Genomic DNA, 15,310 nt, shown 5'->3' with positions numbered 1-15,310 from the left:
AATGAGAGAGACATTGCCGACCTGGATCTAGAGGTTTACAAGTTGATTTCTTTTTTTTTTGAGAGAAGGAAAGAAAAAAAAAAATAAGTAAAAAAATAAGTAAAGGCGAGGAAGAAAGAGGAAGAGAAAGAGGGAGAGTAAATGGAAATATTGCTTTATTTTGAAAAAATTGAGTATTAATAATGACCAATCAATGTTTCATTTAAACTTATGGGTAGGTGTGATGTGGTATTGACAAGAATGTATATTTTGTGTATTTGAAGTGGAGAGCTCTATGAATATTTATTAAGTTTACTTGTTCTGGATCTGAGTTCGAGTCCTTGATATCCTTATTAATTTTCTGTCTCATTGAATCTAAGTCTCGTATCTGGGTGTTAGGATCGTTAGCTCTTGTTGTTGCATTGATCCTTTTACCACTATATCTTTGTTGCTTTAAAATCTATTTTCTCCGATACGAGAATTGCAACTCCTGCTTTTTATTTATTTATTATTTATTTTTGCTCTCCATTTGGTTGGTAAATCTTTCTCCATCCCTTTGTTTTGAGTCTTTGTGTATCCTTGCATGTGAAACAGGTCTGGATGTAACATGCCATTGGGTTTTGGCTGTGTCTTTTGATTGGGGGATTTAGTCAATTTAAATTTAGGGTTACTGCCATTTGATGTTGACTGGCTGTTTTATCCATGTGTTGGTGTAAATTCTTCTTTATGTTGGTGCTCTTTACTTTTTGGTGTATTTTTAGACAGGCTAATACTGGTTGTTTCTTTCTGTGTGTAATGCTTCTTTCAGAAGCTCTTGTAAAGCAGGCCTCGTGGTAATAAAATCTCCGAGTTCTTGCTTGTTCATAAAAGATTTTATTTTTCCTTCAGTTGTGAAGCTTAGTTTGGCTGGATATGAAATTCTGGGCTGAAGGTTCTGGTCTTTGAGAATGTTGAATATTGGCCCCCACTCTCTTCTGGCTTGTAGAGTTTCTGCTGAGAGATCTGCTGTAAGTCTGATGGGCTTGCCTTTGTGGGTAACATGACCTTTCTCTCTGGCTGCCCTTAGTATTTTCTCCTTCGTTTCAACCCTGGTGAATCTAACGATTATGTGCCTTGGGGTTGCTCTTCTTGAGGAATATCTTTGTGGTGTTCTCTGTATTACCTGGGGTTGAATGTTGACCTGCTTTGCTAATTTAGGAAAATTTTCCTGAATAATATCCTGAAGGGTATTTTCCAGTTTGGATTCATTCTCTGCGTCGCATTCAGGTACACCTATCAAACGTAAATTTGGTCTTTTCACATAGTCCCACATTTCTTGGAGACTTTGCTCATTATCCTTTTTTCTCTAATCTTTTCTTCACGTTTTATTTCATTAAGTTGGACTTTGACCTCTGATATCCCTTCTGCTTGAACAATTCGAGTGTTTAAACCTGTGTATACTTCTCGGAGTTCCTGTATTGTATTCTTCAGTTCCATTAATTCACTCATACTCCGCTCTAAGTTGTCTATTCTCAATAGGATTTCATCAAACCTTTTTTCAAAGTTCCTGGTTTCTTTACGTTGGGCTACAACATGTTCTTTTAACTCACCGAAGTTTGTTATTATCCATTCCTTGAAGAGTGATTCTGTCATCAGGAGGCGCTCGTTCTCCATCAAGCCTTGTTCCATTGTTGATGTGGAACTGTGATCATCTTTAGAGGGAGAGGCGTTCTGACTTTGAGTATTCTCAGCTTTTTTACGCTGGTTTCTTCCCGTCATTGTAAATTTATCCTCCTGTCGTCTTTGAAATTACCAACTTTCAGATTAGGTCTCTTGAGTGGGCGTCCAGGTTGTTAGTTCCCAGGGCCAGAGCAGCGGCGTTAAAACTGATGGTGCTTTTCTGCCCAGGATTCTCCTGTCGGGCTTCCTTCTTGTGTAGGTAGTAGGCGACTCTGCCTTCCCGGGGCTCCAAACCTCGGTCAGAAGGGGAACCTGTCCTGTTTGCTCTGCGCCGAGCGCTGCCGGGCTCTGGTGTCCTGCTGGGGATCCGGGCCGGTCCTCAGAACCTGTTTACTTTGCTCCGAGAGCTGCCGCGTCGAGGTGCCGGCGGAACCGCTGCACCGGCCACGAGAGTCGCGCTGGCCACCCGTGTGTTTCCACCACTGGGGGATCTCCTGCTCCGTGAGCAACCAGAATTTGTCTGAAAGTGTGGCATCCTCTAGTTCTCCGCGCCTTCCCTGAGAGCTGCAATCCCGGGATGTTAGCGATCGGCCATCTTGGATCGTTTCCCGGTTACTTTTTTATTTTCAGTAGAGATGGGGTTTCACCACCTTGACCAGGCTGGTCTCGATCTGTTGATCTTGTGATCCACCTGCCTCAGCCTCCCAAAGTGCTGAAATTACAGGCATGAGACACCGTGCCCGGCTGAACTTCAGAAATTTCCCACTCGGTTAAGGAAAGCTTACTACTGTGGTCTTACTACCATGTTCTTTTTGTATTTGGTGGAAGTGAAAGCCCATTGTATTGATCTTTTCTATTACTTGAGAGTCTGAGTAGATTTCATTAATCATGAACATGTGTAGGTAAAATGCGTTTTAATACTTTGCTGAGCATCCCTTTCCTGTATTTTCAGAGCTATTTTGCACTATTTAGTTTAGTTGTTTATTTTTGCCCTGGGGTTTTGTTCGGACTCTGTTGGTAGAAGTAACAGTGGAGGAAGTTACAGTGTGCCTGCATAAACTGGTTATAAGTAATGTTTTAAAGAAATCAGGAACAATAAACTTCAGGAGGCCTCTGGGGAGGAAGGCCTCTCTATGTCATATTCCCAAGTACAGAGTAACCCAAGCTGTATCTTTTTGAACACAGTGCTCAAGGAGATAACACTGGTTTGAAGCACTGAAATGTAGCCACCCACATAGACTCCTTGTTAAGCCCGTTCCTAACCACCTGCACATAATTACCTATAGATAAGCACATGCTTTTAGCTCTTAGAAAAATCACATAAAACGCCACTGCTATTAATCTTATGTTTGATGCACAGCTTCCCTTTCACCGATTCACCCCCACCATTTGCGCCATAGATCAAAGGGATCGTAGGCAGTAAGTATTGCAGAAAACCAGAGCCCAGGGCCTTTGCTGCCCACTTTGTGCACTGGCCTCCTGGTTCCAATTTATGCATTCTGTTTTGGAGACTGAGTCTCGCACTGTTGCCCCAGGCTGTAGTGCAGCAGTGGCACCATCTCGGCTCTCTGCAACCTCCGCCTCCTGGGTTCAAGCAATTCTCCTGCCTCAGACTCCTGAAAAGCTGGAATTACAGGCACGTGCCACTATGCCCAGCTAATTTTTTGTATTTTTAGTAGAGACGGGGTTTCACCATGTTGACCAGGATGGTCTCAATCTCTTGACCTTGTGATCCACCTGCCTTGGCCTCCCAAATACCTGGGATTATAGGCGTGAGCCACCGTGCCCAGCCTAATATCTATATATATTTTTAGAAAGAGTCTTGCTGTGTTGCCCAGGCCACAGTGCAGTTGGGTGATCGCAGCTTACTGTAACCTCTGCCTTCAGGGTTCAAGCAATTCTCCTGTGTTGTTTTCCTGAACAGCTGGGATTACGGGTGCTTTCCCCCACCATGCCCAGCTAATTTTTTAACTTTTAGTAGATTCTAGGTTTTGCCAGGTTGGCTAGATGTGTCTCAGATTCTTCATGTCAGGTGATTTACCCACCTCAGTCTCCCATTGTGATGGGACTACAGGTCTGAGTCACTATGCCTAACCTTATTTACATACATATATATGTTTTTTGAGACGAAGTCTCACTCTGCAGCTCAAGCTGGAGTGCAGTGGTGTAATCTTGGCTCACTGTCAAATTCACCTCTAGGGTCCAAGTGAATCTATTCTCTCACCCTCTCAAGTAGCTGGGACAAGAGCCTTCTGCCACTGCGCCCAGTTAATTTTTTTTGTATTTGTAGTAGAGACTGGGTTTTACCATGCTGCCCTGGGTGATCTCAAAATAGTAAGCTCCTGTGATCCACCAATCTCAGCCTCCCAAAGTGCTGGGATTCTTGGTGAAAGCCTCCACACCCAGCCATATATTTTTTACATTGTCCGTAAAACAGACGTCCACACTAGCTTACAGGATTTTAAAATTTATTACAGAGAAGTACAATAAAAAGCAACTATACAGAAAAAATGTTCAAAGGTAGCAAATGTGGATTTTTCCTAACAGAATCTGGGATCAAATCAATACTTATTTTCTTGTTTCTGTTTTTTTTTTTTCTTTTTCTTTTTTTTTTTTTTTTTTTGAGACGGAGTTTTCCTGTTGTTACCCAGACTGGAGTAAAACGGCGCGATCTCGGCTCACCGCAACCTCCCCCTCCTGGGTTCAATTAATTCTCCTGCCTCAGCCTCCTGAGAAGCTGCGACTAAAGGCGTGCACCACCATGCCCAGCTCATTTTTATATTTTTAGGAGAGACGAGGTTTCACCTTGTTGACAAGGATGGTCTCGATCTGTTGACTTTGTGATTCACCTGACTGGGCCTCCCAAAGTGCTGGAATTACAGGCGTGACCCACTGCGCCTGGCCTTAATACTTATTTTCTTTTTCATTTCATGTGAAGGTGATAACTGACTCCTCCATGTTTTGTTGAAATGTGTTTTTCATTTTAGGGACACTTGACTTTCAGGGATGTGGCTGTAGAATTCTCTTTGGCGGAGTGGAAATGCCTGACCCCTGTGCAGAGGGCTTTATACAGGGACGTGATGATGGAGAACTACAGGAACCTGGAGTCTGTGGGTGAGGAAAACGTCCCTCCACACACAAGGAATCTGCCCTTGTCCATCTGGGCTCTTCCTGGTATGTATTCTCTGTTGCAGTTTTGCCCCATATATGCTTTTGATGTACACGTCATTGTTTTCTGCAGTGATGACGCTATCGGGCATGGATAGCTTCTTAGGGACTCTCCTATGCAGTGGCTTTACATAAAAACAGAAAATTCATGAACACATGGACAAATACAGTAGAACATCATCCTGCTCTACGCAGAGATGCCCCTGGAGGTACTGAGCAGAATTGTCTGCATGGTCCAGGATACGAGATACAAAGCATGACACTGGACCGGGCGTGGTGGCTCATGCCTATAATCCCAGCATTTTGGGAGGCCGAGGCGGGTGGATTATGAGGTCAAGAGATCGAGACCATCCTGGTCAACAAGGTGAAACCCCTTCTCTACTAAAAACACGAAACTTAGCTGGGCATGGTGCTGCGCGCCTGTATTCCCAGCTACTTGGGAGGCTGAGGCAGGAGAATTGCTTGAACCCAGGAGGCGGAGGTTGCGGTGAGCCGAGATTGTGCCATTGCATTCCAGTCTGGGTAACAACAGCAAAACTTTCTATCAAGAAAAAAAAAAAAAAAAAAGAAAGCATGACACTGACTGACAAGTGTTTCCAGCCGTGGTTTTGACTATTTGTTTCTGAGACAGTCTCCCTCTGTTGCCCACACTGGTGTACACTGTCATGATCTCCGCTCTGCATCCTGCACCTCCTGGGTTCAAGCAGTTCTCTTACCTCAGCCTCTCAGACTAACTGGAATTACAGGAACATGCCATTGTATTTTTAGTAGAAATAAGGTATCACCATGTTGGCCAAAGTGGTCTCGAACACGTGGTCTCAACTCATCTGCCTGCTTCAGCCTCTGCCCAAGTGTTGGGATTACAGGTGTGAGCCATCATGCCTGGACTCTCATTCCAGGTTTTGAGGAGCATCACAGAAGCCTCTCTCACAGGCACTATCCCAGTGTTCTTCACATAAAGTAATGATCCTTTTCTCTAAGCAGCACTGACTGCTGCAGAAATTCCTCCTAGAAAGGACATCATTCAGGCTCACTGCCTCATATATATAAGGCTCTTGACTGAGGTCTTTTTTTATTCTGACATGGAATTTTGCTCTTCTTACCCAGGCTGGAGTGCAGGGGTGAAATCTCCACTCACTGCAACCTTCGCCTTTTGGGTTCAAGCAATTCGCCTGCTTCAGCCTCCTGAGTAGCTGGGATGTACAGGCATTCACCACCATGTCTGGCTAATTTTTGTCTTTATGATAGAGATGGGTGTTCTCAAACTTTCACGATCACATTTGGGAAGTTTAAAATAACTATTGTTCTTGATGTAATATTTGCACATTTCCATATTAACCATTACCATTTGTACCTAACTGGAATCCTGTTGGTCTTTATGTTTTTCAGATAGCTTTTTAAAATCCATAATGGAGTTCTCATCAACAGGGCAAGATAGTACAAGAGAAGGGATCCACACAGGGACATTGGGAAAATGTACAAGCCATCACATTGGAGATTCTTGCTTCCCAGAAGTTGAGAAAGATATTCATGAGTTTGAGTTTCAGAGGCAAGAAGTCAAAGGAAATGGCCATGAAGCACTCATGACAGAACCCAAGGAGTTGACTGGTAGTATAGAGCCATATGATGACGGGTGTGCTGGCAGGAAGCCTATTGGAGATCAGCTTGGGTTAAGCTTCCATTCGCATCTGCCGGAACTGCACGTATTTCAGACCGAAGGGAACATTGATAATCAGCTAGAGACGTCTGCCAATGATGATTCCTCAGTTTCAACAGGCCAAAACATTTCTTGTAGGCTCAAAACCCATGTCTCTAACAAGCATGAGAATAATGTCCTCCATTCTTCATTATTCACACAAAAACAGGAAGTACACATGAGAGAAAAACCTTTCCATTGTAATGAGTGTGGCAAAGCCTTTCATAATAGTTCACTCTTAAGGAGACATCAGCTAACCCATTCAGGAGAGAAACAAAACAAATGTGATGTGTGTGGCAAAGTCTTTCCTAAGAAGCACAACCTTGTAAGTCACCATAGAGTTCATACTGGAGAGAAACCTCACAAGTGTAATGAGTGTGGCAAGACCTTTACTCAGAAGTCATCCCTGCAGTGCCATCATAGAATTCACACGGGAGAGAAACCTTACACATGTAATGCATGTGGTAAGAGTTTTAGTAGAACATCACACCTTGCACGTCATCAGACCCTTCACACTGGAGAGAAACCTTACACATGTAATGAATGTGGTGAGAGTTTTAGTAGAAAATCACACCTTGCATGTCATCACATATTTCATACTGGAGAGAAACCTCACAAATTCAAGGTTTTTGACAAGGTTGTCCGGTGTCATTCATGTCTTCTAGAGCATCAGAGAATGCACACTGGAGAGAAACCTTACAGGTGTAACGAGTGTGGCAAGACCTTCAGCCGGAAGTCATCCCTGCAGTGCCATCATAGAATTCACACTGGAGAGAAACCTTACAAGTGTAATGAGTGTGGTAAGACCTTCAGCCAGAACTCATCCCTGCAGTGCCATCGTAGGATTCACACTGGAGAGACACCTTACAAGTGTAATGAGTGTGGCAAGACCTTCAGCCGGAAGTCATCCCTGCAGTGCCATCATAGAATTCACACTGGAGAGACACCTTACAAGTGTAATGAGTGTGGCAAGACCTTCAGCCAGAACTCATCCCTGAAGTGCCATCGTAGGATTCACACTGGAGAGAAACCTTACACATGTAATGAATGTGGCAAGGTTTTTAATAAACAAGCACTCCTTTCACGTCACCGTAGACTTCATACTGGAGAGAAACCTTACAGTTGTGAAGAATGTGACAAAGATTTTAGTTGCAAATCACACCTTGAAAGACATAAAAGAATTCATACTAGAGAGAAACCATATAAATGTAAGGTTTGTAACAAGGCTTTTGGGCGTAATTCATACCTGGCACAACATCAGAGAGTTCATACTGGAGAGAAACCTTACAAGTGTAGTGAGTGTGGCAAGACCTTCAGTCAGATGTCATCCCTTGTAGTCCATCATAGACTTCACACTGGAGAGAAACCGTATCAGTGTAGTGACTGTGGCAAGACCTTCACTCAGATGTCATCCCTTGTATATCATCGTAGACTTCATACAGGAGAGAAACCTTATCAGTGTACTGAGTGTGGCAAGGCCTTCAGTCGGATATCATCCCTTAGATGCCATCGGAGACTTCATACAGGAGAGAAACCTTAGTGTAATGACTGTGGGAAAACCTTCAGTCAGGTGTTATCCCTTGCATGCTATCATAGATTTCATACTGGAGAGTAACCTTACCAGTGTACTGAGTGTGGCAAGGCCTTCAGTCGGATATCATCCCTTAGATGCCATCGGAGACTTCATACAGGAGAGAAACCTTAGTGTAATGACTGTGGGAAAACCTTCAGTCAGGTGTTATCCCTTGCATGCTATCATAGATTTCATACTGGAGAGTAACCTTACCAGTGTACTGAGTGTGGCAAGGCTTTCATTCAGATGTCATGTCTTACATACCATCGTAGACCTCATACTGGACAGTAACCTTACAAGTGTCATATACAGGGTCCAGCCCCCCTGGGTCTGTTGGGTGTTCTTTTGTGTGTGGAGAAGACAAAGGAAAGAAAGACAGAAGACAGAGATAAGAAAAGAGTTGAGCTGGACCCAGGAGACCACTATTAGTAAGGTGAAGAGCCCAGTTGTGGCCCCGAATGCCTGGACATGCTGATACTTATTGTATACAAGGCAGGGGGGCAGGGTAAAGAGTGACTCATCTGACATGATTGATAGGGTCAGGCAAATCACATGCTTACAGCACAGGGGCCCTCCCTTTCGGGTAGCCCCTTCAAGGAGGGGAGGCACATATGTCAGCATCTTTCTATGCACTTCTCAGAAAGATCAAAGGCTTCTAGGATTCCTGTATTTTCATGCCTTCTAAGAACATGAAAAGAGCACCAGGTTGGAAAGCAAAACGTGAAAGTGAATAAGGATGGTGACCATCAGAACACAGCACCGCAGAGAGACATTTAAGCCTCTAGAGGCTGGACGTGGTGGCTTACGCCTATAATCCCAGCACTTCGGGAGACGGAGGCAGATGGATCACGAGGTCAAGAGATCAAGACCATCCTGGTCAACATGGTGAAAACTTGTCCCCATGAAAAATACAAAAAAATTAGCTGGGCATGGTGGCTCGCACTTGTAGTCCCAGCTACTTGGGAGGCTGAGGCAGGAGAATTGCTTGAACACAGGAGGTGGCAGTTGCGGTAAGCTGAGATCACGTCATTGCACTCCAGCCTGGGTAACAATAGTGAAATTCTTATCTCAGAAAAAAAACGTAGCCCCTGGTTGTCTGCAGGCTGGCCTGGCCAATATCAGGCCTTCCTCACGGGTCAAGGTTTTCTGAAATCCCCCAATGAAAAAGAAACTCCCTTTCATGGCCTGCTAAGTAGAGGGCACTTTCTGAGCTGCTGACACTACAGCAAGGCACTCTCCCCTCCTGATCACTTCTCACAATGTCCCTCCCGTTCCTAATTATATTTCACCTGATTATGTCTATATTATGTGACTGAAGTGATCCTGTGGTATACTACTAAACCAAAGGTTAATAATAGTGATTAAATAGGATTTTTATATAATTGATTATGTGATTCTTTCTAATATATTTGGCATCATAGGTAAAGCTAAGTAATCATTTCTTATACTGGGGCAGATCGTGCCTGCAGTCTTTTGCTTTGGCACCTGGGCAACTTTCTTCCCAGGTAATGTGTGGCAGGACCTTCAGGCAGACGTCATCTCTTGTAGTTTATTGTCAACTTAATACTGGAGAGAAACCTTAAAAGTGTAATGAGTGTGGCAAGCGCTTCACTTGAAATTCAGCCCTTATAATTCATAAGGCACTTCATTCTGGAGAGAACCTGACAAGTGTAATGAGTGTGGCAACATCAGAGAGCTAATACTGGAGAGAAATCACACACACACATGTAATGAGTATAGCAAAGCCTTCAATGTGCAGTCAGCGCTTACCACGATCAGGTGGTCCATGGTATAGGGAAACTATTAATGTGATGACTCTCACATAGTCTTCTGTCAAGGGAGACTAGGCTTCTGTGAAGGGAGATCTTACAAGTGTAATGAATGCGGCAAATTGTTCGGACCTTGTTCATAGCTTGCAGTTGATCAGCATACTCATACTGGAGAGAAACCTTACAAATGGCAGGATTGTAGCAAGCTTCAGTCAAGCTTCATCTTATGCAAAACATAAAATTCACACAGGAGAGAAACTCCACAAGTGTCATGATTGTGGCAAAGCCTTTACTTCACGTTCCTACCTCCTTAGACATTAGACGAGGGAGAGAAGGGGAAATTGAGAGAGATGTACAGAATGAAGGAGGGAAACTAATGAAGAAAGGGCCTGGGCGCAGTGGCTCACACCTGTAATCCCAACAATTTAATAGACTGAGGCAAGGGGATTGGTTGTGTTCAGTAGTTCGAGGCCATCCTGGGCAGCATAGTGAGACCTTCATCTCTGCCAAAAAAAAAAACTCAACAGGGCGTGACAGTACACAGCTATAATCCCACCTACTCTGAAGGCTGAGACAGGAGAGTCTCGAGCTCAGGAGGTCCAGACTGCAGTTAGCCAAGATCATGTCATTGCACTCCAGCCTGGTCAACAAAGTGAGATCCTGTCTTTAAAAAAAAATAATGTGAGGGGGCCGAGGGGCTGGGCACAGTAGCTCATGCCTGCAAAACCAGCACTTTGGGAGGCCGAGGTTGGTGGATCATCTGAGATCATGAGTTCGAGATCAGCCTGACCAACATGATGAAACCCCGTCTCTAAAAATAAATTAGCTGGGTGTGGTGGTGGGCGCTGTAATCCCAGCTACTGGGGAGGCTGAGACAGGAGAATTAACTTAGGAGGTGGAGGTCGTACTGAGCTGAGATCACGCCATTGCAGTCCAGTCTGCACAACAAGAGCGAAACTCCATTTAAAAAGAAAAGGGGGAAGACTGATCCAAGATGGCTGATTGCTAACATCTCGGGATTGCAGCTCTCAGTGAAGGTGCGGAGAACTAGAGGACGCCACACTTTCAGACAAATTCTGGTCACTCACGCATCAGAAGATCCCCAGTGGAGGAATCACACGGGTCGCCAGCACGACTTTCGTGGCCGGCGCAGTGGTTCCGCTGGCGCCTCGGCGCAGCAGCTCGGAGCAGAGTAAACAGGTTCGGAGGACCCACAAGGGCCGCCAGCACAACACCAGAGCCCAGCACAGTGGCTGTGATGGCACCTTGGCACGGCAGCGCTCGGAGCAGAGGCTCAGAGTAAATGGGACCGGCTCCCCTTCTGACCAAGGTTTGGAGCCCCGGGAAGGCAGAGTTGCCCACTACGGACACAAGAAGGAAGCCAGACAAGAGAATCCTGGGCAGAAAAGCACCATCAGTTTTAACGCCGCTGCTCTGGCCCGAGGAACTAACAACCTGGACGTCCACCCAAGAGACCTAATCTGAAAGTTGGTAATTTCAAAGACCACAGGAGGATAAATTTACAATGACGGGAGGAAACCAGCATAAAAAAGCTGAGAATACTCAAAGTCAGAACGCCTCTCCCTCTAAAGATGATCACAGTTCCACATCAACAATGGAACAAGGCTTGATGGAGAACAAGCGCATCCCAATGCTAGAATATCGCTTCAGGGAATGGATAATAACAAACTTCGGTGAGTTAAAAGAACATGTGTAGCCCAACGTAAAGAAACTAGGAACTGTGAAAAAAAGTTTGATGAAATCCTGTTGAGAATAGACAACTTAGAGAGGAGTATGAGTGAAATAATGGAACTGAAGAATACAATACAGGAACTCCGAGAAGTTTGCACGAGTTTAAACACTCGAATTGTTCAAGCAGAATAAGAGATATCAGCGGTCAAAGTCCAACTTAATGAAATAAAACGTGAAGAAAAGATTAGAGAAAAAAGGATAAAAAGGAATGAGCAAAGTCTCCAAGAAATATGGGACTATGTGAAAAGACCAAATTTACGTTTGATAGGTGTACCTGAATGCGACGGAGAGAATGAGTCCAAGCTGGAAAATACCCTTCAGGATATTATTCAGGAAAATTTTCCTAAACTATCAAAGCAGGTCAACATTCAACCCCAGGTAATACAGAGAACACCACAAAGATATTCCTCAAGAAGAGCAACCCCAAGGCACATAATCGTTAGATTCACCAAGGTTGAAATGAAGGAGAAAATACTAAGGGCAGCCAGAGAGAAAGGTCAGGTTACCCACAAAGGCAAGCCTATCAGACTTAGAGCAGATCTCTCAGCAGAAACCCTACAAGCCAGAAGAGAGTGGGGACCGATATTCAACATCCTCAAAGAACAGAACTTTCACCCAGAATTTCATATCCAGCCAAACTAAGCTTCACAACTGAAGGAAAAATGAAATCTTTTATGAACAAGCAAGAACTCAGAGATTTTAATACTACCAGGCCTGCTATACAAGAGCTTCTGAAAGAAGCATTAAACACAGAAAGAAACAACCAGTATCAGCCCTTCTAAAAATATACCAAAAAGTAAAGAGCACCAACACAAAGAAGAATTTACACCAATGAATCCATAAAACAGCCAGTTAACATCAAAGGGCAGTAACCGTAAATTTAAATTGACTAAATCCCCCAATCAAAAGACACAGCCAAAACCCAACGGCATGTTACATCCAGACCTGTTTCACAGGCAAGAATACACAAAGACTCAAAGGGATGGAGAAAGATTTACCAACCAAATGGAGAGCACAAATAAACAAATAAATAAATAAAAAGCAGGAGTTTCAATTCTCGTATCAGATAAAATAGATTTTAAAGCAACAAAGATATAGTGGTAAAAGGATCAATGCAACAACAAGAGCTAACGATCCTAACACCCAGATACATAGAGGCTTAGACACAATGAGACAGAAAATTAATAAGGATATCAAGGACTCGAACTCAGATCTGGAACAAGTAAACTTAATAAATATTTATAGAGCTCTCCACTTCAAATATACAAAATAAACATTCTAGTCAACACCACATCACATGTACTCATAGGTTTAAATGAAACATTGATTGACCATTATTAATACCCTTTTTTTTTTTTTTTTAAGAATAAAGCAATATTTCCACTCACTCTCCCTCTTTCTCTTCCTCTTTCTTCCTCTCCTTTACTCATTTTTTCTTCTTTCCTTCACTCAAATAAAAAGAAATCAACTTGTAAACCTCTAGATCCAGGTCGGCAATGTCACTCTCATTGCTTGAATTCCTTCCTGCCCTTCCCTCCCTCCCTCCCCCCTTCCTTTCTTCCTTCATCCCTCCCTTCCTCAAAAAAAAAGAAAAAAGAAAAGGGTAGGCTCGGCGCGGTGGCTCAAGCCTGTAATCACAGCACTTTCGGAGGCCGAGGCAGGTGGATCACGAGGTGAAGAGATCAAGTCCATCCTGGTCAACATGGTGAAACCCTGTCTCTACTAAAAATGCAAAAACTTAGCTGGGCATGGTGGCCTGTGCCTTTAATCTCAGCTACTCAGGAGGCTGAGGCAGGAGAATTGCTTGAACCCAGGAGGCGGAAGTAGCGGTGAGCCGAGATCTCACTATTGTACTCCAGCCTGGGTAACGAGTGAAACTCCATCAAAAAACAAACAAAACAACTTAAACTTACTGAATTATACAGGTGAGACTGAGAATTTTAAAATTCCTATCTCTATGACATATATTCTATAAATCATGGCATCAGAGGTTAGATTCCACATGGAATCTCTATTTAGCTAGAGGGCAGTGACTTATTTAGTTGTGAGTCACTCTCTTCTCCCAGGGTGGGGTAGGAAGTGGCAAAGTGAAGTGAAAAAATACCACTTCTGTTATTACATAATACTTTTAATTAATTAGTATTCTGAGACAGGATCTGGCTCTGTCGCCCAGGCTGCAGTGCAGTGCGTGATCTCCTGTAACTGCAGCCTCGGCCTCCTGGGCTCAAGCAGTCCTCATACCTCAGCATCCTGAGTAGCCGGAACCACAGGCATGAGGCATCAAGCCAGGTTCTTCTTGTGCGTGTAGAAACGGGGTTTCCAGGCTGGTCTTAAAGGAATCTCCTGCCTTGGCCTTTAAAAGTACTGGGATTAGGCCGGGTAGTGGGTAAAAGTAGTGGCTCGTGACTGTACTCCAAGCACTTTGGAGGCCAAGGCAGGGAGTTCTAGACCAGCCTGACCAACATGGTGAAACCCCGTCTTAAAAAAACAAAAAGTACTAGGATGACTGAGGTTAGCCCGTGTGCCTGTCCTACATAGTCATTTTTTTTGGTTTGTTTTGTTTCTTTTTAGATGGGATATTGTTCTTGTAGCTCAGGCTGGAGTGCAGTAGTCCAATCTCAGCTCACTGTAATCTTTGCATTCCAGATTCAAGCGATTCTCCTCCTCAGCCTCCGGAGTAGCTGGGATTACAGGCATGTGTCACCACACGCAGCTCCTTTGTATTCTTAGTAGAGATGGGGTCTCTCCATGTTTCTCAGGCATGTCTGAAACTTCTGACCTCGGGGGATTCACCTGCCTGGACCTCCCCAAGTGCTGGGATTACAGGTGTGAGCCACCATGCCTGGCTTATAGTAGTTTTTTTTCTTTACCCCAAAACCCCATTTTTAATTTTTTTTATTTTATCTATCTATTTATTTTTGCTCATAGTACTTTTTAAAAGGGACATCAAAGCCTGACGTGGTGACTCTCACCTGTTATCCCAGCACTTTGGGAGACTGAGGTGAGCCGGATCACCTAAGGTTAGAGTTCAAGACCAGCCTGGTCAGCATGGTGAAACTTGACCTATGCGCGGGGCTGAAGACAGAATGGGCCAGGTCAGCTGTGAAGCTTCATGAGATTAGCGGTGGTGGGGCTGCCTGGCCCAGCTGCCATGGAGGAACTGAGGGGCCACTGCACAGTTTTCAACTGATTGATGGGCCAACAGCCTGGGTGCTTCTCTGGGCCCTCATGTCCGGGCCCAAGCGTGGGTAATTTCAGGATTTGATGGCTCAGGGCTTGTGTTGAAGCTCAGGAAAAAGAGGAACTGGTTTCTAAGCTGCCACACATCAGAGCCATAGCCCCATCCTCAAACGAAACAGGTGATCTTTAGAGAGGCTTCAGGCCTGAGAGTTTGTGTTTGGGGCCTTTTTTTTTTTTTTTTCTTTTTTCTTTTTTGAGACAGAGTTTCACTCTTGTTCTCCAGGCTGGAGTGCAATGGTACATCTCAACTCGACTCATCTCAACATTTTTTCCTAGGTTCAAGTGAATCTCCCCCCTTCACCCTTCCTAGTAGCTGGGATTACAGGCATTTGCCACCACACCTGGCTACTTTTTTATCTTTAGTGGAGATGGGGTTTATCCATGTTGGTCAGGCTGGTCTCAAACTCCGGACTCAGGTAATCCTCCCGCCTGGGCCTCCCAAAGTGCTGGGATTAAAGGCGTGGACAACCGCGC

At 44.3% G+C, this 15,310-nt stretch overlaps 1 protein-coding gene across 7 annotated transcripts in view; it reads left to right on the top strand.

Annotated features, from left to right (window-relative positions):
* LOC103790060 (uncharacterized) overlaps positions 1 to 12,984 on the top strand; it is a 56,109-nt gene extending 43,125 nt beyond the window's left edge. For 6 of the 7 annotated variants that reach the window (XM_078361177.1, XM_078361178.1, XM_078361180.1 and 3 more), the window contains 2 exons: positions 4,626 to 4,812; positions 6,196 to 12,984. In XM_078361177.1, the coding sequence (XP_078217303.1) occupies positions 4,626 to 4,812; positions 6,196 to 8,042 (2,034 nt within the window). In that variant the 3' untranslated portion in view covers positions 8,043 to 12,984. The remainder of the gene's footprint in view (positions 1 to 4,625; positions 4,813 to 6,195) is intronic. The other variant, XM_078361179.1, reaches the window with a different exon arrangement.
* The last annotated feature ends 2,326 nt before the right edge of the window (positions 12,985 to 15,310 follow it).

This window comes from Callithrix jacchus, chromosome 22, assembly GCF_049354715.1.
Source record: "Callithrix jacchus isolate 240 chromosome 22, calJac240_pri, whole genome shotgun sequence".
In the NCBI taxonomy this organism is placed as follows: domain Eukaryota; kingdom Metazoa; phylum Chordata; class Mammalia; order Primates; family Cebidae; genus Callithrix; species Callithrix jacchus.
This window is presented reverse-complemented; position numbering and strand designations above follow the sequence as displayed.